Source organism: Chionomys nivalis, chromosome 25, assembly GCF_950005125.1.
Source record: "Chionomys nivalis chromosome 25, mChiNiv1.1, whole genome shotgun sequence".
Classification (NCBI taxonomy): domain Eukaryota; kingdom Metazoa; phylum Chordata; class Mammalia; order Rodentia; family Cricetidae; genus Chionomys; species Chionomys nivalis.
This window is the reverse complement of record NC_080110.1, coordinates 28,028,731-28,050,181: the sequence shown is the minus strand read 5'-3', so window position 1 is coordinate 28,050,181 and position 21,451 is coordinate 28,028,731. Positions and strand designations below refer to the sequence as shown.

General features: G+C 52.7%; 3 protein-coding genes across 8 annotated transcripts; 1 reads left to right on the top strand and 2 right to left on the bottom strand.

The window, feature by feature from the left end:
* Positions 1 to 3,488, top strand: Cd63 (CD63 molecule). Of its 2 annotated transcripts, none has more exons than XM_057757894.1 (8): positions 1 to 158; positions 1,117 to 1,193; positions 2,134 to 2,322; positions 2,474 to 2,548; positions 2,639 to 2,734; positions 2,833 to 2,973; positions 3,146 to 3,229; positions 3,341 to 3,488. In XM_057757894.1, the coding sequence occupies exons 2-8, from the start codon at positions 1,128 to 1,130 to the stop codon at positions 3,404 to 3,406; spliced, it is 717 nt and encodes a 238-aa protein (XP_057613877.1). In that variant the 5' UTR covers positions 1 to 158; positions 1,117 to 1,127; the 3' UTR covers positions 3,407 to 3,488. The 2 variants fall into 2 exon arrangements, with proteins under 2 accessions (XP_057613877.1, XP_057613876.1); XM_057757893.1 differs by lacking the exon at positions 1 to 158 and adding an exon at positions 484 to 565.
* An 845-nt stretch (positions 3,489 to 4,333) lies between these two features.
* Rdh5 (retinol dehydrogenase 5) lies at positions 4,334 to 10,452 on the bottom strand. 5 transcript variants are annotated; one of them, XM_057758230.1, is made up of 5 exons: positions 9,826 to 10,452; positions 8,913 to 9,252; positions 8,512 to 8,770; positions 4,845 to 5,008; positions 4,334 to 4,650 (listed from the first exon to the last, which is right to left on the bottom strand). In XM_057758230.1, the coding sequence occupies exons 2-5, from the start codon at positions 9,220 to 9,222 to the stop codon at positions 4,421 to 4,423; spliced, it is 963 nt and encodes a 320-aa protein (XP_057614213.1). In that variant the 5' UTR covers positions 9,223 to 9,252; positions 9,826 to 10,452; the 3' UTR covers positions 4,334 to 4,420. The 5 variants fall into 5 exon arrangements, with proteins under 5 accessions (XP_057614213.1, XP_057614210.1, XP_057614211.1 ...); XM_057758227.1 differs by having other exon boundaries at positions 8,913 to 9,182; XM_057758228.1 differs by having other exon boundaries at positions 4,334 to 4,644; positions 8,913 to 9,182.
* Positions 10,453 to 10,577: 125 nt separating this feature from the next.
* Bloc1s1 (biogenesis of lysosomal organelles complex 1 subunit 1) lies at positions 10,578 to 14,436 on the bottom strand. Its single transcript, XM_057758233.1, has 4 exons — positions 14,256 to 14,436; positions 13,537 to 13,609; positions 11,356 to 11,488; positions 10,578 to 10,779 (listed from the first exon to the last, which is right to left on the bottom strand). The coding sequence occupies exons 1-4, from the start codon at positions 14,314 to 14,316 to the stop codon at positions 10,666 to 10,668; spliced, it is 381 nt and encodes a 126-aa protein (XP_057614216.1). The 5' UTR covers positions 14,317 to 14,436; the 3' UTR covers positions 10,578 to 10,665.
* Between the last annotated feature and the right edge of the window lie 7,015 nt (positions 14,437 to 21,451).

Sequence of the window (21,451 nt, the reverse complement as noted above, 5' to 3'; positions counted from 1 at the left end):
GAAGTTGGGACCCGAACACCCTAGTCTAGAATGCTGGGAGACTGCTGGGACGTGAAGCCAGGGGCTTTCTGGAAGTGTTTACTCTCGCCCCACCCAATGCACCGCTCTCCGCGGGCTCGGGGATGGGGGCGGGGGCTCGAACCGGGACGGAGCGGGAGGTGCGTGGCTCTCGTGACTCTCGGTGGGGGTTGCAGTCGGCCGAAGGCCATTTTGACACTTGGCCTCGTCTCTGCCTCTGGGCAACTCTGGGCGGCCTCTCCGTCCTCTGCGGGCCGCGGGAACCGGACGGAGCCGGGGTCCGGCGCCCGGCTCGGGCTTTCCCGGTAGGGGCCACGTGGCCCTGCCCGGGCGGGGGGCTCGCCTCCCCCTCGCCCGCCAGCCCCGGTGACTCAGGCCGCAGCTGTTCCCGCGTCACGAGGGAGGCTGGCGGCCACCCCGCGGGGGAGGGGGCTGGCTGGAGCCGGGGCGGGGCCGCGCGGCAGGCGGGGCGCGAGCGGGGGGCACAGGCGGGGAGACGGCGGCTGACCCGCGGCCGGAGAGCATCGTGCGACGTCGGGGAGCGCAGGTGAGGCCGTGGCCGCGCGTGCCGAGGGTCCCCGGGGGCGCCCCGGGGGGACGCGCGCCCAGCCGCCCGGGAGCAGCCGGCTGCTCGCCCGGGCCCTCGAGCAACTTTGCCTCGAAGTTGGCGACGCCCGCGGGGCGTCTGGCGCGCCGCCCCGGGGGGTGGGGGTGGGGAGGCCCTGGCGGCTCCGGGGTCGCGGTCTGCCGAGCGCAGGCTTCGGCGCTGGGCGGCGGCCGGCGGTGGTCGCAGTCCGGATCCGGCGCAGGAAGGACCGGCTGCGGTGCGTCGCCCGGCCGCCGGGGTCGAGGTCTGCACGGTGCCCGGCCGCGCCCTCCGTGCGTCCTGGGATCCCGAGGTCCCGCTCGCTGCGCGCCCCCCACCCCTGTGCGGCCGCAGCGCGGAGGGGGACAGGGAGACGTGGATCTGAGCGCGGGTTTCCGGGTGGGAAGGGCCGCGGTGGGGGCCGCGCAGGGAAGGCTGCGAGGGCCGGCGGGGAGCTGCCGAGCCGGTGCCCCCTCGGTCTGATCCGATCCCTGTGCTTTCCGCGGACCCAGGCCCAGCAGCCATGGCGGTGGAAGGAGGAATGAAGTGTGTCAAGTTCTTGCTCTACGTTCTTCTGCTGGCCTTCTGCGTGAGTAGTGGGGGCAGAGGGACGGGGTGCGGGGAGTCTTGGAGCGAGAGCCATGAGGGGTGAGGGACCCAGGAATGGAGGCAGCTGGAGGCCAGATGTGGAAGGAAGGCCGGAAGAAGCGGCCCAGGGCAGAACGCACCCCTTTCCCGCTGGCTTTCCGGGTCCTCGGAGGAGAGTTTGGACAGAGAATGGCCACCCTAGATGGGCAGCATCCCCGCTCAACCCCCTCCTGGCCCTTCCTGTCTGGTGACCCAACCATTTGTGATATGGGGTAGTGGGGCAACCTGCCAACGGTCTGATGGTATCGCCACGGGGCTACCCCAATCCCCACCCTATGTATTCATCTCTCTTCTCTACCCTCTCATGGAGGTGGGGGGAAGTAAAGGCCCAGCCCACTTTCTTTTGCTCCTGCCTTGAGAAGCTAGTGTTTGTTCAGAGTGGGGCCACTCTTACCCCCCTCTTTCTCCCTGGCCTAGCTGGCCCTAGGACCTTAGTCACTGGAGTGAGGGGGCAGTTCTGGAGAGTCTACCCGAGAGTTCTCCGTGTGAAAAGCCATTTACAGGAAGGTGTGACACCTGATCCCCCCTCCCCGAGTGTCTTGAACGACTTCCCAGTCTTCCCTGTGGGACACAGATGGGCAGACTGCCTTCTTTACAGTCAGGGCTCCCCGGAGGTGTTAACAGTCTGCTTTCTGGGACAGGCGGTGGTGGCGCACGCCTTTAATCCCAGCACTGGGGACGCAGAGGCAGGTGGATCTCTGTGATTTTGAGGCCAACCTGGTCTACAGAGAGGGTTTCTTTGTGTAACAGAGCTGTTACACAAAGAAACCCTGTTTCTAAAAACAAAACAAAACAAAAACAAAAACAAACAAAAACCTGTTTTCTGGGTGGAGATAAGGTGTGAGGGTGAGGATCTGACCAAACCCATCTTTTCCCCCCAGGCCTGTGCCGTGGGATTGATTGCAGTTGGTGTAGCAGCTCAGGTTTTCTTGAATCAGACCATCAGCCAGGAGACCACGCCAGCCTCCCTGTTGCCTGTGGTCATCATTGCAGTGGGCGCCTTCCTCTTCCTGGTGGCCTTTGTGGGCTGCTGTGGGGCCTGCAAGGAGAACTCCTGTCTTATGATTACAGTGAGTGACGGGGGACAGCGTGACTCCTGTGACGGCCGGAGGGCATTTTTGTGGTGAGGTGGGTGGGTGGGGAGCACCAGGAATTGACTGGGTCAGAACAAGCCTCTTAGATCCAGACGTCAAACCTGATGCCTGTCCTGTGCTTCTGCAGTTTGCTGTCTTCCTGTCTCTCATCGTGCTTGTGGAGGTGGCTGTGGCCATTGCTGGCTACGTGTTCAGAGACAAGGTAAGCAGGGAACAGGGGAGCCCTGGCTCGGGTCACCCTGGGACTCTAGGGCCTGAATTTTCTCTCTCCGACATGCTTTCCTACTCGTAGGTGGAGTCAGAGTTCAGTAAGAGCTTCCAGAAGCAGATGCAGAATTACCTGAAAGACAACAGAACAGCCTCGGTTCTGGACAGGTGGCAGGAGCGAGTGAGTGGGAAGGCCGCGGAGAGGGACAGTGGGGATGGAAGGTTCTTATCTCTGGCTTGATTGAGCAGCTTTCCTCCCTCCCTTCCTCGTTCTCCTAGTTTAACTGCTGTGGGGCTAATAACTACACAGACTGGGGGACTGTCCCTGGGATGGCCAAGGACCGAGTCCCCGATTCCTGCTGCCTCAACGTCACTGTGGGCTGTGGGACTGACTTCAAGTTACCCACGATCCATACTCAGGTAGGGAGAAGACATTAGACCGGGAAAACTTGGGAAATGTTTCAGGAGGCAGGAGAGAGGCTAACGGGATCAGGGCTGGGGCTGAGCTCCAGGGAGGAGAGGGCTAGGACATGGAATAGGAGGGAGGTAGGACGTCTCTTTCTGTTGGTATTCATGCTTGCTTTTCCCTCAGGGCTGCGTCCAGAGCATGGGGGCCGAGCTGAGGAAGAATATATTGCTGGTGGCTGCGGTAGCCCTGGGTATTGCTTTTGTGGAGGTGAGGAACACGTGCAGGGCATCTGGGGAGCCTGGGCAGAGTGGCCCTTGGATGGGTTTGGGGAAGCTGGTCTTGCCTCCTCCGCACCCTCATCTCCATCTCTCCTTTCAGGTCCTGGGAATCATCTTCTCCTGCTGTCTGGTGAAAAGTATCCGAAGTGGCTATGAAGTAATGTAGGGGGCGGGGTCTGATCTCTTCTGTCTTTTCATCTAAGGGAGTGGATTCTCCAGGTTTTTCAATTAAACGGATTATTTTTTCAGACCTGAAAAGGAGATGTTCTCAGTTTATCTTAGAATGAAGGATGGCCCGCTTCCTTTTCCTTCTCCCAGCCCCTGCCCAGGGAATAGGCAGGCATATTTAGGGGGATTTGGGAAAGGAGTCTTTTGTTAGTGTTGGCTGGTTTGGCTGTGGGAGAAGTGGGGACCAGAGGAGGAGGTGTCAGTGTCCTCTCTCTGAGCCCTGTTTTGTGTTGTTTGCTGGGTCTTCAGTGTTCCTAGAGCATTTGCGAGGCCATATCCTGCATAAGACCAACGGATTTTTCCACAAAGGGCCTACATGGTAAAGCCTGGCCCATGTCTATTTTGGACAACTCTTGGCCTTCTGATGCTTTGAGGGCCAGCAGACTCCTCCCTCTCAGTTCTTGAGGAGGTCTGGCTCCTTTTTCGAATGGTTAAGTTGCTTGAGACCTATGCGGCCAGTGTTTTGATTCTTGCATTAGATAATAGAATTTAAGTATTTCCTTCTTCCATGGAAGCCACCCAATCCGGCTCTGAGCATTTTCATCACCTGCCCTTCTGTCCGACAAACGTTAGATAATGTCCTGCCAGGTGCAAATGAATGCTCACTACTCCACGCAGAAAAATCGGACAAAAGTGCCCTCTTGTGGCCATCTCTCCAAGTGCAGCTCCAAAAAGCCTCTCTAAGTGGAAGGTAGTTCCTTACACCCCCCAGTGGACAACAGAAGTTTTGCAGGCAGTAAAGAGTACCCGCTCTAGGCAGCTTAGGGATTTTAGACACTAAATCTTGCCAGGCTCCCACGAGTACCTTCACTTCTGTCCACCTACTTTTTTCTTTTAAAACAATACATATTTATTGAGAGCCAGCTTTGAGCCAGGAACCAGGCAGCGCCAGAGTGGAGACAGAAATACATGGTTTGCCCTTCACAATCAGCCCTTTGCTGGAAAGTTGGAATCAGGAGATTGACTGTGCAGGCCGGGGAAGGACCCGGGTGAGCACAGCGTCCACCAGGCCGGCCGGAAGGTAGGAGGCAGGCAGCCAGAGCAGCTTGGCATCCCAGCCCGGGCTGTAGCGGGTTCGGGGGTGACGAGCAGTCAGGGCATGCTCCAGGCAGCTGGTCACCTTCGCCAGGTCTGGGTCACAGATCAGGTTCATGACCCGGCGCTGCACTTGGAGATCTGTATCTTGGAAGATGCCCGTAGTTAGTGTGCGCGCGCTCCCTCCCTCCCCGCCATCCCTCTTAGGCTGTCTTATACATCACCTGGGCTGGCTGCCCAGTTTGGGAAGCGACACCACCTTTCATTTTCCTCCCTACGAGGCCTGACCTTCCTGGCCCTCTTTTTCCCACCGTGCACTCAATATGGGCCCAGCTACTCACAAGAAGTGAGGAAGGTTTCCCCGTAATGGGCCCGTGTCGCCGGTGGTAGCCGGGCCCAGCAAGACTTCAGTGTGTTTTCCAGACTCTCCAGGCTGGTCACAGGGGTTCTGAAGAAGCCAGGCTCCACGATGGAGACTTTTACTCCAAATGGAGCCACGTCCCGCCTGGAGGGTGGGCAGAGGGGTCCCATGAGTGAGGGGACGCGCATCCTGACCGGAAAGGCTATTGCTGGTGGGCCTGGGATGGGAAGCATGGGGAGCTTCTTGTTTTTCTTCCTGGCACTGAGGATAAACCTCGGGCCTGTGTATGGTGGACCAGAAACTGCTCCTCACCATCCAGCCCAGGGCTGGTATCTTCCAGTTTGTTTTCCTTATAGTCTCTTTTTAAAGCCTATTGAATATTTATGTGCGTTGCATGAGTTCATGGGTATGCAGGAGCCTTCACTGGTCAGAAGGTGTCAGGTCCCTTGCAGCTGGAGTTACAGGCTGTCGTGAGCCACCTTGTGGGTGCTGGGGGAGTTACAGGCTGCTGTGAACCACCCACCATGTGGGTGCTGGGGACCAGTCTGGTCCTCTGCAAGAGCAGATTTTAATCACTCTTATCCTCCGAGTCATCTCCCTGACTCCTTGTTTTTGTGTTTTGAGACAGAGTCTCACATAGCCCAGGCTAGCACTGAACTGGTAACTTCTGTCTCTGCCTTCCATGGATTGGGATTACAGGTGTGAGCCGTTATGTTAACTGGATATCTCTCTCTCATTTTTTAAAATTTATTTTATGAGACAGGGTCTCACTGTGTAGTCTGGGCTAATCTTGTGTATGTGTGTATGCCACTGTCCATGTCTGGATGTCACAGGACAGCCTGGTTTCTTCCACCATGGATGTCCACTACACTCAGGATGTCCGGCTTGTAAGGAAGCGCTCAGCCATTTTGCTGGCTTGAAAGAAAAAAAAATTTTTTGAGATTGGTTTTCATGTAGCTTGAGTTTGCTACGTAGTAGAAGTTGGCCTGGAAAAATGCTAGGATTACAGACCTATATCACTCTGCGGGGGCGGGGGGATTGTTTTGTGGCCCAGGCTGGCCTCAGTCCCTTGCCTCAGCTTCCCTAGTCTTGGAATTATGGGTGGGTCTCACGAAGCACACCTCTACTATGTATTTTCTCCTGTTAACTAGATTAATGCTTAGCAGCTGTATTTCCTTTACTTTCGTGGTGGTAGGTGCTTGGGATCAAGCCTAAAGCCTCATGCTGCTAATGTAGTCCAGATTAACTCTGAATTCAGGATCCTTCTGTTCCTGTCTTCAAAAAGATTCACGTAAATGTGTGCGTGTGTGCACGTGTGTGTGTGTGCACATGTGTGAGTGTATGTGCACATACGCATGAAGTTCAGGAGAGGGCATCATGTTACGTGGGTATGGATCCTCATGATCCAGCGATCATAACTGGGGAGCCTCTCCCCACCCCATCCCCCCATCCCCTACTTTTTCTTGATACTAAATTTTGACATACTACAGGCCAGACAAAATTAGTGTTTTTATTTATTTTGCTGCAGGGTTTTACCATGTAGCCCTGGCTGGACTGGAACTTACTATGTAGACCAGGTTGGTCTCAAACTCAGGGATACTATTGCCTCTGCCTTGAGTGCTGGGATTAAAAGGTGTATGCCACAATATCTGGCAAAATTAATGTATGACCATTTACAATGTAACTATTTAAAAATATAAAACCATTGTTAGCCTGAAGGCAGCTGAGCCCATGTGGTTGATAACTGCAGGCTGTCAGTTCTTGGTCTAGAGCCTTGTAAGATTGAGTCCTGAGTACTGGGTGTGAGGACTCTAGACTGGTATTAGCTGGCGGGTGACTTGATAGTTCAGGTGGGGGTGCATCCTGCCGCTCTGTTCTGGCCTGAGACCCAAGTGTATCTGTGTTCCGTGATGCTGACTGCAAGAACAGGCAAGCGGACAGAGGCAATGAGATTATCTGTTGGGAACGGTGAGGAAGGCGGCCTTCCTGACTCGCTGGGCTTCTGTCTCAAATTCAGACTCTCCTGCTCCCATGGTTGTCTTAGCTCCTTACGGTCCCACCGACTTTGAACATTGTTGTTCAGATGTTATGGGAGGCCCGAAGTGAAGGCTGTGTCTGTGAGCCCAGCGCTTGCATAGTGAGGCCAGTCTAGGCTACAAAGTGATACCCTATCTCAAGAATAAAAGGAAAAAGGACAGAACTGGCTCAGCGGTTAAGAGCATTAGCTGCTCTTCCAGAGGACCCAGGTTCAAGTCCCAGCACCCACATGGCAGCTCACCACTGTCTGTGACTCCAGTTCCAGGGGATCTGACACCTTCATATAAGACATACATGCAGGTCAAACACTAAAACACATTAAAAAAAAAAAAAAAAAAAAAACCTCCTGGTCTATAGTAGACCCTTCTCAAAACTGAAGGGCAGACCTGGCCTAGGGGTGTGTCTCAACACTCCTACCCACAGTAATAGCTATTCATACAGAATGGGTGAGAGGGTGGAAAGAAAAAATCCTAGGTTTTCTGTTAACAGTGATATGAAGAGCCAGGTGACGGTGGCACCTTTAATCCTAGCACCCGGGAGGCAGAGGCAGGAGGATATCTGTGAGTTTGAGGCCAGCCTGGAGCCTGGAACTGCAGAGCGAGTTCAGGACAGGCTCCAGAGGTACACAGAGAAACCCTGTCTCGAAAAACAAAAAACAAACAACAAAAATAGTGATGTGAGGGCTGGTGGGATGACTCATCAGGGAGGAAGGGCTCCTGCCTCGCCACCTCAGAGAGAACAGACTCCCATGGCTTTACTTCGACATGCATGCCATGGCACCCATACATTCATGCTTGCGCACACACAATAAATATGTATGTGTGTCTGTTTTATATATGTGTGTGTGTGTGTGTGTAAGCAAATGCCATTTAAAAATAAATGACAAAAGGTTTCCCCAACATCTAAGGCACTGATGGGTTCTTGTACATACCCCACTTTGCTCTGAACCCCCATGAGGCAACCCTCACTCTGACTTAACAGATTTGGAAGAAAAAAAATAAATATAAAGAAATAACCTAGTTAGGTGTGTGGTGGCTCACATCTGTAATGGCAGTGCTCAGGAGGCTGAGTAGGAGGATTGCTAAGAATTTGGGGCCAGCCTGGACTACAGAGTGCAACCCTGACTCAAAAAAACAAGTAGGTCGGGCAGTGGTGGTGCACACCTTTAATTCCAGCACTTGGGAGGCAAAGGCTGGCAGATCTTGGTGAGTTTGGGGCCAGCCTGGTCTACAAAGTGAGTTCCAGGACAACCAGGGCTGTACAGACAAACCCTGTCTCGAAAAACTGCAGGAAAAAAAAAGAAACCAAAAGTCCCTGCTTGGTGTGGGGTGCTCACACACCTTTAAGCTCAGCACTAGGAGGCAGAGGGGCAGAGGCAGGCTGATTTCTATGAGTCCCAGCTCAGTCAGGATGGCACAGTGAGATTTGTCTCAAATAACACACACAAGTGCAAGCTATTTAAGGACATAGCTTGTAGGTGATAAAGCCTGGGGTTTCAGCTCTCTATCACCCTGTCTCCTCTTCCTGTTCTGGCCTGTGCCAGCATCCAGTGTACCTGCTAGTAAGATCCCCGTCCCTCTCCAGGCTGGGCTGGAGCTGTGCACCCTCACCTCAGGCTGTCCGAGAAGGCCTCCAGGCCAAACTTGGAAACACAGTAGCCCCCGCCATTGGCTGCTAGACGACCTAGGACGCTGGTGATGTTGACCACCCGGCCCCGGGCCTGCTGTAGCAGAGGCAGCAGGGCGAGGGTGACCCCGACGGGACCCAGTGTGTTCACATTCAGCACGCGCTGGAAGTCATCCCTTGTCAGCCATGGTGTAGGCCCGATGACACCAGCCACGCCAGCGTTATTCACCAGACCAAAAAGCCCTGTGGGGAAATGACAGACACCGGCTGGGGTTCTGGGAAGGTTTCCTTCCTGGGAGGATTTAAACCCCATTCCTCCCCACAGCCCCAGTGACTCCTGGGATTAATGTAGAGACCAGGTTCCCGGGGAACCTCCACTACTCACCAGTTTCTCCAACGTGTGTCTTTACCCACTTGGCAACCTGCTGGACGTTCTGGGGATCGGTGACATCCAGCAGTGTTGTGTGGAGGCGGGAGGAGGCCATCTGCTGTAGGTCTTCTGCCCCAGAGGGGGTCAGGCAGCTGGCCAGGACTTGGAAGCCTTTCTGGTCAAGTTGCAGTGCCAGAAGGCGCCCAAAGCCCGAGTCACAGCCAGTGATGAAGATGAAAGCATCGCTGGCAGGCAGTCTCTGCCGGTCTCTGAGCAACCACAGCACTGCCCCCAGCAAGGCACCCAGGAGCAGAGGCAGCCACATGGTTAGATGCGGTGCCCTGCAGATGGCAGCCTAGACTGGGCGGGAAAGCTTGTCATTCCCTCTGCCCCTTCAGCCCTGGCCCCTACCGACTACTACGCTGGAAATGTCTGGTCTGAGCAGACAAACCAAGAAACCATCTGCTTGGCAGATGATTGGCAGGTTATGGCTTATTGTGCCAAACAGATGCGGGCACACACTAGCAAACAAGCTAACGTTTGTAGCTAATGAAATCAACCTGAGCTGGATCTTTGGACAAACGTGTTGTGTGGGAGCAGAGGGACCTGGGGTACCACTGTACCTTCTACTAATCCAGGAACACCAAGACGCTCTGCATCCATCCTTGCCTTACTTCTGGAGTCGAGAGCCCTGCATTTCAGCCCTGGTGGCCTCAAAGTGAAGCTGCACACCTGCACTGTCTTGGAACCTGTTTTCTCATTTAGCAGACTGCGCTGTGATACCCACCAGGGCCATCTCAGCACTGTGGGAGATCAAAGGGCTGCTGTGCGAGGACAGCGCGTGAAGCTGGAAGCCTGAACGACCAACACATGCCGTCCCTAGCAAGTCTTTTCCGAGCACCCGGCCCGTTCCCACCGCTCCACTCACCTCTGGGCAAAGCAGGCAGGCAGGCACACAACGTGTGAAGCTTTTTCATCCAGACTTTGCTCCCACACTCGCTACAGCTAAGGCCAAAGTCTGGAGGGGTGGACTCCTGCTGCGGAGCAGGGGTGTTAAGTGTCTCCTTGTTTGGGGGGCGGTGAGGGCAGCAGCGATGAGGAGGAGGAGCTAAGAGGCTGAAGCCTGCTTGGCTGAAGCTAGGTTTTGGCAGAGGGCAGCTCTGCCCAGGCCCCCCTTAGGCTGTCTTTCTCAGCCTGGCCTCTTGACCGGCTATGTCACTGTCTCCTAGGAGGTAGGAACTACCAAGGATGGCAGCTGCCCCTCTCTGTGGGTGGCCCTAGACCTGTTATTTATTTTTTTTTATTTCCTTCTCAGCTCTGAAGCGTCCCCAGGAATTAATCTCCCACCTGGCCCAGACTCATGACACCGCTTAGCGCAGCCTGAGAGAGCATGTGAGCATGTGGTGGGGCAGAGAGCCAGAGCCAAGGACTAGGTCTGCTCCCGGCCTTAATTCCCTGCAGGACACTCCAGTCTGGAAGTAGAAAGTTTCGAGCAGAGGCCTCTGGGCAGGGATGAGGAAACTTCCGGCCCAGCCAAAAGGCACCTGCACCAGGCTCAAGGAAGAGAAGGTGCAGTAAGAGGAATATTGTCACCCTCCACCAAAGGCACTGGTCCACAGGGAAACAACCTGGAAACCCCACTACCATGCAGGAGCTAGTGACTCTGTCAAACACACCACACAGAATGGAACCTTGTGTTTTATTTGTGGCCTACCAGTTTCCCTCCCATGCAGGAGGGTAAGAAGAGGGTTTGGGGAGAGGAGAGAGGCTAGGATGACGGTGCAGACTGCAGCTGCCCTTTGTAGACATATTCCAGTGCTGTGGCAATGGTGCGCATGTCCAGCTCGATGCTCCGAGCCCAGTTCTCCACATCCCCAATTTCCTGGGAAGGGGAGAGGAGACTGGAGGCTAGGAATCAGGGTGGTTAGATTACGCGTCCCAGGCTGAGGTCGCTCACTCAGATACACCAGCTGCTTTTCTGTCTGTCTGTCTGTCTGCCTTTCTTTGAGGTGGATTACTGCAACATTACTCAGGTTGGCTTCCACTCTTGGCTCAAGCTATCCTCCTGCCTCAGGCTCCAGGGTACCTGGTACGACTGGACTATGTACCATACTGAGGGTTTTCTGTAGAGCCCAGGGCCCTAAACAACATGTCACTGAGTCACATCCCCAAATCCTGCTTTCTTGCTTGCTTTCTCTCTCTCTCTCTCTCTCTCTCTCTCTCTCTCTCTCTTTCTTTCCCTTCCTTCCTTCCTTCCTTCCTTCCTTCCTTCCTTCCTTCCTTCCTTCCTTCCTTCCTTCCTTCCTTCCCTTCCTTTCTGCCTTTTCTGATCTGACACCAGAAGGAATATCTGGGCCCACCCCACTTCCTCATTAACCCTATGTCTGAGACAGTTATGAGACTGAAGCTAGCCAGTGGGGGCTCAAATAAAGACAACTATGTGTTGAGTGTGGCCCACCTTAAGTGCCTGGTTGAAGTTCTCCACCATTCCAATCCACTGGCCTGTCTGCTTGGCAAACTGGGCAGCCTGGACCTGTAGGGTCTTCACCTCATGGTCCAGCTTCCTCTGGTTCATGTAGGCCTGGGCCACACTAGGGATTGGAGGAGGAGGAGGATGTCAGCTCATCCAGTTCACAGGGGGTGGTCCTCAGGGCCTATGACCGTGCTGGGAGGATCAGCCAGGAGGTAGGGCTGGGAAAGCCTTGGGATTCTGGCCTTTTCTGGGTATGACCCTAACAAAGCAGGCTCCTTACAACTCTAGGGTTCCCAAGAAAGCCAATCTGGGAGCTGGTAGAAACATACCGTTCCTTATTCTCTCAAGGAGTTTCTGTAGCTGAGATGGGGCAGGGAGGGTTAACCTGGGGGATATCCCCGAGGAAGAAGCTGGAAGGGAAAAGGGAGTGTGGGAAAACTCAGCAGCAGGGACACATCTGGCAGTGATTTGAAGGCCCGTGTTCTCAGCGAGAAGCTGGGAAAGAAACCAGGCCCCTCCCTGAATCTGGGATGAGATGGGAGAGTAAGCCCCCTCCTTAGGAACCCTGGGTCAAATAAGCCTATCTCAAGAGATTTTCTTGGCCTTCTCACACCCATTCCCTTTGAGACAGGGTCTTTTTTTTTTTTTTTTCGAGACAGGGTTTCTCTGTGGTTTTGGAGCCTGCTCTGGAACTAGCTCTTGTAGATCAGGCTGGTCTCGAACTCACAGAGATCCGCCTGCCTCTGCCTCCCAAGTGCTGGGATTAAAGGCGTGCGCCACCACCGCCCGGCGAGACAGGGTCTTATGTGGCCCAGGAGGACCTCAGATTTGCTATGGGGATGAAGCTGGCCTCGACCCAATCCTCCTGCTGGGATTACAGGTGTACGGGCACTTGCTGCCACACCTAACTCTCCCTCCCACACTCCTTTCACCCACAAAGACGAGTGAACACACACACGACACACTCCTGTCCTTACACCCTGGGCAACACTTCTTTTCTGGTCAATCAAGGTTCTGGCTGTGGTTGCCATGACTACCAAGGGGTTGGTGCTCTGATTTTTTTGCTTCTTTTTTAATGTAACTGCCGTTTTCTCTCTTACTAGCAGAGGACCTTTCGTTCCCGATCCCATTGCTCTAGGTCAGAAAGGAGACTCCACATCCGGTGCCGCCACCCACTGGAATGCGTGTGTGGGGGTCCGGGAAAGCGGTCAGGGCACCTGACAAGGGCTGAGACAGACAAGCCTTTGTTTCGTTTTCTGGAGAACAGGAGCTGTGGGTAGCAACACAAAACCCTTTCTAATCTGGATTTGGCTTAGCTGCCCTGGAAGTTTGAATGCGGGGTGGCATCTAACAGCCTCACAAATGGTAGCAAAGGTGCCAATGGGGGAGCATGGAGAGAGGACAGCTGTCTGGAGACCAAGGAGACCAGAGGCCCCAAACCACGGCCATTTTCCACCTAATCTCTCAGATGAGTAATGGAGATGACCCCAAGCCCTGCACATCTCCCTTGGGTGACTCAGTCTCTGGATTTACAACCGAGCCGTTCTGCTTGCCCTGAGTGGAAGGCATAGCGTGAGCCTCCTTTCTTCCCGTAGGCAGACTATCAAGGCACCATCTCTGCGCTTCTCTGAGTCACACAGCTCCAGGAAGCCTTTTCAAGTCTTTGGCTATCACCGGCCTCCTCACTCGGGGTAGAGGCTGGGGGTAGAGTCCCTGGAGACCCAGAAGGAAGGGAAGAGACAGCCTGGTTTTGTCATAGCTCTTGGCACAGGCTCTTCCTCAGTTCTACCAGCTGGGCTCTCTTGTTCCTGCCAGTTGTTTCCCAGGCTTGCCAGAGAGTAGGAGGGAAGGAAGGAGAGCGGGATGTGGTGAGACAGGTTGTCCTTCCCTCCCACCCAAGTGACAGCTGGATCTGAAAGGGTGAATCGAGTTCGCCAGGTGGCATCAAGCTGTGCCAGGGAGGTTGGTATGGGGGGGGGATTCTGGCAACTTTCCTGACCACTGCAGCTGCTTAGGGGTCAAAGCTGACTCAGGTCTCCGTGAAGTTACATTTGGGGGACGGAGGTCAGGGGACTAACTGGGGCACCTGGATCCTTTAGGAGGATGGCCCAGACTTTGTCTAACCAGGGTGGATGGAGGAAACGAGCTGAGGAACGAGGTTCATACCCCACATTGAGGTGATCCACCAAAGCTTCGGTCAGGCAGGTCGCTGCACTGATGGCCTCTCGCCTCCTCTTCTCTGGGGAAGGAGAAAGTGGTTGGAGCCGACTTCGTATTTAAGAGGTGGTGCCAAGGGGTTCCCTACGTACTTCTTACTAACCTGGAAACTTTCTATTCTGGTCAACTAACGACAGACCTTAAAAAAGAACCTCACAAACATAAAACCAAACCCCTTTATTTTAGAGGTGAGGAAATTGGCATCCTGCAAGGGGAAGGGACCCCCTCAAGCACGCCCAGGCCTCTTCCCAGACACCCTTTCTCCATTACTTTGAGCAATGGATTGGCAACTACAGGATTCCCAGTCTGGGCCTTAGGATCCGCGCGCTTCACAGCCTTAGCTGTGGTGGCAGACCCGCTGGAACCCAGCCACTGGGCGGCCCCAACTCCCTCCCACTTCCGGTGAGAGGCTGCCTGGGCCTCTGGGCACCGCGTATCAAGAGCCAGGGGCGGGGCTCAGACGTCGCCTCGGCGGGATGGGGGAGTTGCCGAAGGGACCCGAGCGGGTTGGCAAGGGAACGGAATTTGCAGAAGTGCCCCAGTTCCCTGCCCTGCACTCGGGTCGCCCGCTAGCCGGCGCCCTCCCCTTGATCTGGGAGGTTGCCCGGGCCCCAGGCTTCCGGCAGACGCCAGGCCGCGGCCGGGAGGGCCGAAGGGACTGCGCTCACCCTGCAGCTCCTTGCGTTCGTTCTGCTTGGCTTGATGTTCTTTGAGCAGGCGGGACAGCATGGTCGAATCTGGCTGGGTTTGGGCACAACGGGCCCCTCCCCTCGGGCTGCGGGAGCTGGGTCGCGCCTCGGCTCGCCAGGGCGGGGTCACGTGGCCGCGGCGTCACGTGACGCCGGAGCCGCCCTCCGCGTTTGGCGTTGGGTAATTGGTAGTGCGTCTCTAAAGGAGGGAAGTGGAGGGTTGGCTGGTGGGTGAGCTGATCGTTAATGGGGCTCATTTTTCAGAGTTGGAAGCGCTCCCGTTTGGTCAGTCTGAAGCGTCAGTTTTCACGTGCCCTGGCCGTCAGGCCCCGAGAGGATTGGAGGCCTCATGCTGTCCGTCCCAGTTCTGTTATTGGGGTAGCAGAAGCTCTCCAAACTCATTGAAATTCTTTTCCTTCCCTCACCTTCCTTCCTGGCAGCGCAGGCCGGTTCTCAGTGCGTTCCCAGGTCCTCTCCCTGGAAGAGGACGCGTTCTCTTCCTTCCCAGCCCTCTCGTCATCTCGCCACTCCACCAAGGTTCCCTCAGCTCTGGGTGATCACGGTTGTGAAGCATTTTAAGGCACCTCTAGCGGCCTTCTATGGAGCTTTGCTAAGGCTGTGGGCTGTGAGTGGTGAGCGTGCAAGTCCATCCCTGTCCTTTTGTGGTCAGGGAATGCGAACCCATTTTAGCTGTGGCAGAAGTCTTAAGTGCTGCAGCCAAAGTGCAAGGTAAATTATACAGTGCCTCTCTGACGAAGGAGGAATGCTTCCAGGATTAATTCCAGCAAGAAAAATTATAAACATCATCAATTTATTGCTGTTGTTACAGTCTGTCTCTGTCCCTTGCTCTGCCTCTCTGCTTGCCTGCCTACCTGTCTGTCTTTCTGTCTGTGTTGTCTCCCTGTGCTTTTCAGGATGGCCCGGAATTCAGGAACCTTCTGATTCAGACCTGCAAGCAACTGGGGCTGTGGGGTGCATTACAAGTGTGCAGACATGCCGAGTGGTCGTGGCACACGCCTTTAATCCCAGCACTTGGGAGGCAGAGACAGGCAGATCTCTGTGAGTTTGAGGCCAGCCTGGTCTGCAAGAGCTAGTTCCAGGACAGACTCCAAAGCTACAGAGAAATATTGTCTCGAAAAACAAACCCCCCCCCCCCAACTCCAAACAAGTAGTGTACAGACATACCTCATGGAGGTGGCAGGAGGCTTTGATCCTAGCACTCCGGAGGCAGAAGCTGGGGATCTCTAGATTCAAAGACAGCCTGGTTTACATATATAGCAAACTCCAGGGCCGTTAGGATTACAAAGAGAGATCCTGTCTTAAAGAAAAGCAAGCAAACAAACCAAACAACTGCCAAAAAAAATAAATAAAAATAAAATAAAAGTGGAGACATGCTGGGAAAAATTTGGTCAATTTGCTTACCCACTCAATAATGTTTTATTGTTACGAAAATAAGATGATTAGATTAATATTTAGTGGATGTAAACCTGTCAGGAGGTTGAGGTGGAAGAACGGAGAGTTCTAGATCAGCTTGGGCTGCATAGCAATACCCTTCTCTCTACTCCCAATTAAAAAAAAAACACAACCAAACCAAACAAAAAAAATCCCAGTAGTGCATGGTGGCACACACCTCTAATCCCAGCACTCTGGAGGCAGAGGCAGGGGGATCTCTGTGGGTCGGAGGCCAGCCTGGTCTACAGAGCGAGTTTCAGGAGAGCTAGAGCTACACAGAGAAACCCTGTTTCAAAAAAACAAAACAAAAACCCAAACCAAACCCAACTCTTGACCCCAAATTTTAAAATTTATTACCCTTCTCTGAAGGGTAGATTCCAGGATACACACCCACCCACCCACGCCCACACAGATGTGTACGATTCAGGTGCACCCAAAGTTGAGAAACATGGGAACAATCCATGTTTACGTAAACATGTCCTGTTTACGGCTTTGTCATTTACTCATTTTCTGACCTATGGCACAGGTGAAGTTGATCGCTTGCATTTACTAGCAGAGGGGGGACAAATGGGTGCAGAGCAAATCAGAATATTTTGAACTTCCTTCCTTCCTTCCTTCCTTCCTTCCTTCCTTCCTTCCTTCCTTCCTTCCTTCCTTTTCCTTCCTTCCTTCTTTCTCTTTCTTCTCTCTCTTTTTTTTCTTTCTGTCTTTTTGAGACAGGGTTTTCTCTGTGTAGCTCTGGCTGTCCTGGGACTTGCTCGGTAGACCAGGCTGTCTTCAAACTCAGAGATCCGTCTGCCTCTGCCTCCCGAGTGCTGGCACTAAAGGTGTGCACCACTACTGCCTGGCTCAGTTCTCTCTTTTAACACATGGGTCCTAAGGATGAAATTCAGAGCCTGCTGGCCATCATTCAACAATCTGAAGAATGGTATCCTATATTCTGGAAGGTGTAGAACCATCAAAAATGAGTGGGGAGAAACATGAAATTGTTAAATGATAGAGTTAAGCAGAATTTCATTAACTGTCAAAATAACATTAGGAACTTTTGTTTTCTATTATTATTATTATTATTATTATTATTATTATTATTACCCACAGTGCCAGAAAAGGGCACCCGATCCTCTGGAGCTAGAATTCAAGGAGGTTATAAGTCACCTGTTGGGGTGGTGTGCACTGAACTCAGGTCCTCTGGAAGAGTAGTGTACTGGGTGGTTTTGTGCGTCAACTTGACACAAGCTAGAGTCATCAGAGGAAGGAGCCTCCTTGAGATCCAACTGTAAGGCATTTTCTCAATTAGTGGTCACTGGGAGAAGGCCCAGCCCATGGTGGATGGTGCCATCCCTGGACTGCTGGTCCTGGGTTCTATAAGAAGGTGGGCTGAGCAAGCCAGGGGAAACAAGCCAGTAAGTAGTTCCTCTCCATGGCCTCGGCATCAGCTTCTGGGATCCTGCCTTGTGTGAGTTCCTGTCCTGACGTCCTTCAGTGATGAACAACAATGTTGAAGTGTAAGCCAAATAAACCCTTTCCTCCCCAACTTGCTCTTTGGTGATGGTGTTTGGTCGCAGCACTAGACACCCTGACTAAGACAGTAGCAAGAGGTTTTAACTGCTAAGCCATCTCTCTAAGTACCCACAATAAGCTCTTAAAGTAGGGACTGGATTGGATGTAGCTCAATGGTGGAGTGCTTGCCTAGCATGTTTAAGACTCTGAGTTTAATCCCTAGCACTACACACAAGAGCTAAATAAAATGTTGGATAATATCTATGTATCTGTGTCTATTATAAACACTTCCTTGGCATTCATAATAGGCCAAGCACTTTGTGTGTTCATTTGATTCCTAGGACAGTGCTGTGTAATATTGCTGTCATCTCTATTAAGCAGATGAGGAGTCCGAGGCAGAGCTCAGTTAAGTCATGGAGCTCCCAATAGGCAGAGTTAGGATGCACATTCAGGCTGATTCTAAAGTCCGAGACTGCATTGCATAAACCATGGGAAAGACCTCAGAAAGGGGAGACCCTAAACTCTTTTCAGGGGAGCTTGCTGGGTGTGAACTAAAGGGAATCCTGGAAAGGGGAGGAGCGTTGGGGGAAGAGGCTCTATTCTGTATACCGTTGATCGAAAAGGGTGAGAGCATCACAGGGCAGCATGGCCCAGGCTCCTCCCCCTCCCGATTTGGTCCCTGCTTCTAACAGCAGTGAGCAAGCAAAAAAGAGGCAGAATGGAAGATGCCTGGTGCTTGCTTCACTCCAAAGCTTTGGGGCTTGAGAGAGAAGGGTTAGGGTTGGCTGGGTACCAGAAAAGAGAGACACAATTAAGAGAGGTACTGAAGGTGGGCTAATGAGAGGGGCTGGTACTGGGAATTTCAGGAGTGACTCAGAGTCATCTTGTATTCCCCTGACCTACCTTGGCACAACATCCTGACGTTTTTTTTCCCACTAGAGACTGCCAGGGCTACAGACACCAGTCTCTGCCCTTCTTTCCCACATACGGGCTGTCCTCTGCCCGAGAGCTGGGAAGTGGACACGGGGTGCCTATATCTGGGAACTCCAACTGATCTCTACAGGGTTATCTTTAGTCTGGTTTTCCCTTATTTACTGTGTGACTCTGGTTTCCGCTGTAGTTGAAGCTCATTAGCTTTAGCTGACTTTGGCAAAAGTGGGACACAAGTCTCCAGAGGATGGTTCCTCTATTTAAAAATTCCCCTTCCCTTCCCTTCCCCTTTCCCCATCCCTCCTCCTCCTCTCCTCCTCCCCTCCTCTCTCTCTCTCTCTCTCTCTCTCTCTCTCTCTCTCTCTCTCTCTCTCTCTCTGTAGCATGCTTTTGTGTATGTTTATTTGTATTGCTTGGGTCTGAGTGTGTGTGAGGCACACGTGCCTGTGTGCGTATGGAGCCTGGAAGCTGACCCTGAGTGCCTTCCTCAATGGTTCTTCACTTAGTTTATTGAGGCAGGGTCTTTTGCTGAACCCATGTTCACCAGTTCTGGCTAAACAAAGCAAACACATGGAAACCCACAACAACCAACCAAACAAAACCCCAAATCCCCCAAGTAAACAAAGTAAAAATAAAGAATTTGAAATCACATTCTGCTCACTTCTGTGTGTGATTTCGCACCCGGCTTCTTTTCCCTTGGAATGAATGCGTGCGGCTTCACGTTCCCGTTTTCTCACTGTTCCCTTGTTTCTTTGAGGTCTCTCTCAGAGTTAGCTTTATTGAACAAACTCCAAATTGAGCGTCCAGGCCAATCCTTAGTGCTGGGAACTGCTGAGTTGTTAGGGGTTGAGCGAGGACTGAGGGTGGACATGGAGGGAGTGGAGAAGGCTTCACATACTAGGAAGTTTGGCTGGGCTTCAAGAGAGGGGGCTCTTGGCAGTGTGGCCAAATTCCAAATGTTGGTCTAAAGCCAGGGCTCAAAGAAAAGGGCCCTAAGATGGTCTAAATGGCTCCCTGTGGGAAGTGACCCCTTGGTCCTCTTCCCAACATACAAGAGTTCTTTTGGGTCCTCAAGAAGCAGAGTGGTCAAGCCATCTCCCTACGGACTTCACTCAATCACATTTAGATTCTTTCTTTCCCAGCCACTCCCAGCGTGAGCTTTGGCTACGGGCAGAATTCAGAGGCCTGCAAAGGCTTCCAGTGCTTGAGAGGTGGGTGGGGTGAGCGAGAAAGTCCTCAAGCTGTGTGTCTTGGGGAGAGAAAGCCTGACCCTTGACACACACTCCAAGCCTTTGTTGCCAGAGGGGGTGGAGGGTGAAGTGAACCGTGGAGTGTATCCTCTACAAGAGCTTGCTTATACGTAAGTGACAACAGCTGGGAAAAGTATGTATCGGGGAGCTGGCAAATAGGGGTTCCATATACAAGTGAAGAAGGTATTTAGGGAATCAGGAAGGGACGGGAGAAAAGGCCACTGTCTTTGTTGGGTATGGACATTTCTCAACTAAAATATTTCTGCAAAGAATTTGAGACTGACAGAAAATTGCAAAAGCAGTGTGCAAAGGCCTGAGGACCTTCTGCTCAGTTTCCTGAACATGCAATTGCACTGTGACATCAAAACCCTGAAGCTGACATGGGTACAATGCCATTAACAATCCGCAAGCCTTAGCCGGGCGGTGGTGGCGCACGCCTTTAATCCCAGCACTCAGGAGGCAGAGGCAGGCGGATCTCTGTGAGTTTGAGGCCAGCCTGGTCTAGAAGAGCTAGTTCCAGGACAGGCTCCAAAACCACAGAGAAACCCTGTCTCGAAAAAAAAAAAAAAAAATCCAAAAAAAAAAAAATCCAAAAAAAAAATCCGCAAGCCTTATTAATTTTTAAATAAGTCTTTTTTTTTTTTTTGATTTTTTGAGACAGAGTTTCTCTGTAGCTTTTGGTTCCTGTCCTGGAACTAGCTCTTGTAGACCAGGCTGGCCTCGAACTCACAGAGATCCACCTGTCTCTGCCTCCTGAGTGCTGGGATTAAAGGCATGCGCCACCACCGCCCGGCCTTAAATAAGTCTTAAAAAAAACCCCAAACTCATCATGTACGTATGTATTCATTTGTGCTCGAAGACTGTGCAATTTTACCACCGTATAGATTCCGCCTCCACCACAGTACAGAGCCTACAACTGTGAAGGAGTTGCCCTGAGCTGCCCCTAAATACTTGGACTCACCGCCCCCCCCCCCCCGACACTCATGTGGTCTTTATCTGCGTAGACTTGTCATTTTGAGAATGTTATATCCATGTTACAATGCAGTATTTTTGTGTACGCAGTGTTGGGAATCATAATCATGTATGCTAGGCAGGGGTTCCTCCACCGAGCTGTGCCCCTGCCCTGAGCTCGGCTACATTTTAGGCTGGCCTCACACTAAAGATCTTGCCTATGAGGGCTTGGATTGAAGGAGTGCAGTACCGTGTCCAGCTTTGAGCATTGCTTATTAATTTTACTATTTTCTAAGCTTTTTTTTTTTTTGAGACAGGGTTTCTCTGTGGTTTTGGAGCCTGTCCTGGAACTAGCTCTTGTAGACCAGGCTGGCCTCGAACTCATAGAGATCCTCCTGCCTCTGCCTCCCGAGTGTTGGGACTAAAGAAGTGCGCCACACCACCAAATCCCGCTTAATTTCTAAACTCTTTTTTTTTTTTTTTTTTTTTTTTTTTTTTCGAGACAGGGTTTTTCTGTAGTTTTTTGGAGTCTGTCCTGGAACTAGCTCTTGTAGACCAGGCTGGTCTCGAACTCACAGATATCCTCCCACCTCTGCCTCCCAAGTGCTGGGATTAAAGGCGTGTGCCACCACCGCCCCGCAATTTCTAAACTCTTGACTCAAAGACAAGATGTTTTCTGGCAGGATGTTTAGTGTTGACCTTCCCTCGCTCTCTGGGTTTCTCCAGTTTCTTTATGTCTGTTCACCTACGGTGCAGCTCAGCACCGCAACACTCGGCTCCGGATAATCCCTGGGGAAATATATTTGTCTTCATTACTAAGCTGGTCCAGTAGTCTTGTGTGTTCTTTCCCTCCCTTGCCCCACTATTTATAGCCAGGCTAATTTTGGGTGACCAATCTCTCTTATTTTCTGCTTCTTCCTCCTGTGGCGGGTGAGGTGACTTCTCAAATATTTGGGCAGAGGAGGTCAGAAGCGGATTCTTGGCATCTGATTTCAGCCTCCGATTTATGGGAAGCTGGTGGAGCGCAGGGGAGTGCAGACCAGACGAGGCGAAGCTGCAGGTGCAGAAAGGAAGGCAGCTGGGGCTCTAACA

Bases quoted from the DNA above. Each gene is read 5' to 3' on its own strand.
- Cd63 (XM_057757894.1), top strand. From the start codon at position 1,128: ATGGCGGTGGAAGGAGGAATGAAGTGTGTCAAGTTCTTGCTCTACGTT. The intron at 2,323-2,473 runs GTGAGTGACGGG...GTGCTTCTGCAG, and splicing joins ACTCCTGTCTTATGATTACA to TTTGCTGTCTTCCTGTCTCT. The intron at 2,735-2,832 runs GTGAGTGGGAAG...TCGTTCTCCTAG, and splicing joins TGGACAGGTGGCAGGAGCGA to TTTAACTGCTGTGGGGCTAA.
- Rdh5 (XM_057758227.1), bottom strand. From the start codon at position 9,874: ATGAAAAAGCTTCACACGTTGTGTGCCTGCCTGCCTGCTTTGCCCAGA. The intron at 5,009-8,511 runs GTGAGGGTGCAC...CCCACCCTCCAG, and splicing joins GCCTTCTCGGACAGCCTGAG to GCGGGACGTGGCTCCATTTG. The intron at 4,651-4,844 runs GTGAGTAGCTGG...GCATCTTCCAAG, and splicing joins GGAAACCTTCCTCACTTCTT to ATACAGATCTCCAAGTGCAG.
- Bloc1s1 (XM_057758233.1), bottom strand. From the start codon at position 14,316: ATGCTGTCCCGCCTGCTCAAAGAACATCAAGCCAAGCAGAACGAACGC. The intron at 13,610-14,255 runs GTGAGCGCAGTC...CTCCTTCCCCAG, and splicing joins CGAACGCAAGGAGCTGCAGG to AGAAGAGGAGGCGAGAGGCC. The intron at 11,489-13,536 runs GTATGAACCTCG...TCCAATCCCTAG, and splicing joins GTGGATCACCTCAATGTGGG to TGTGGCCCAGGCCTACATGA.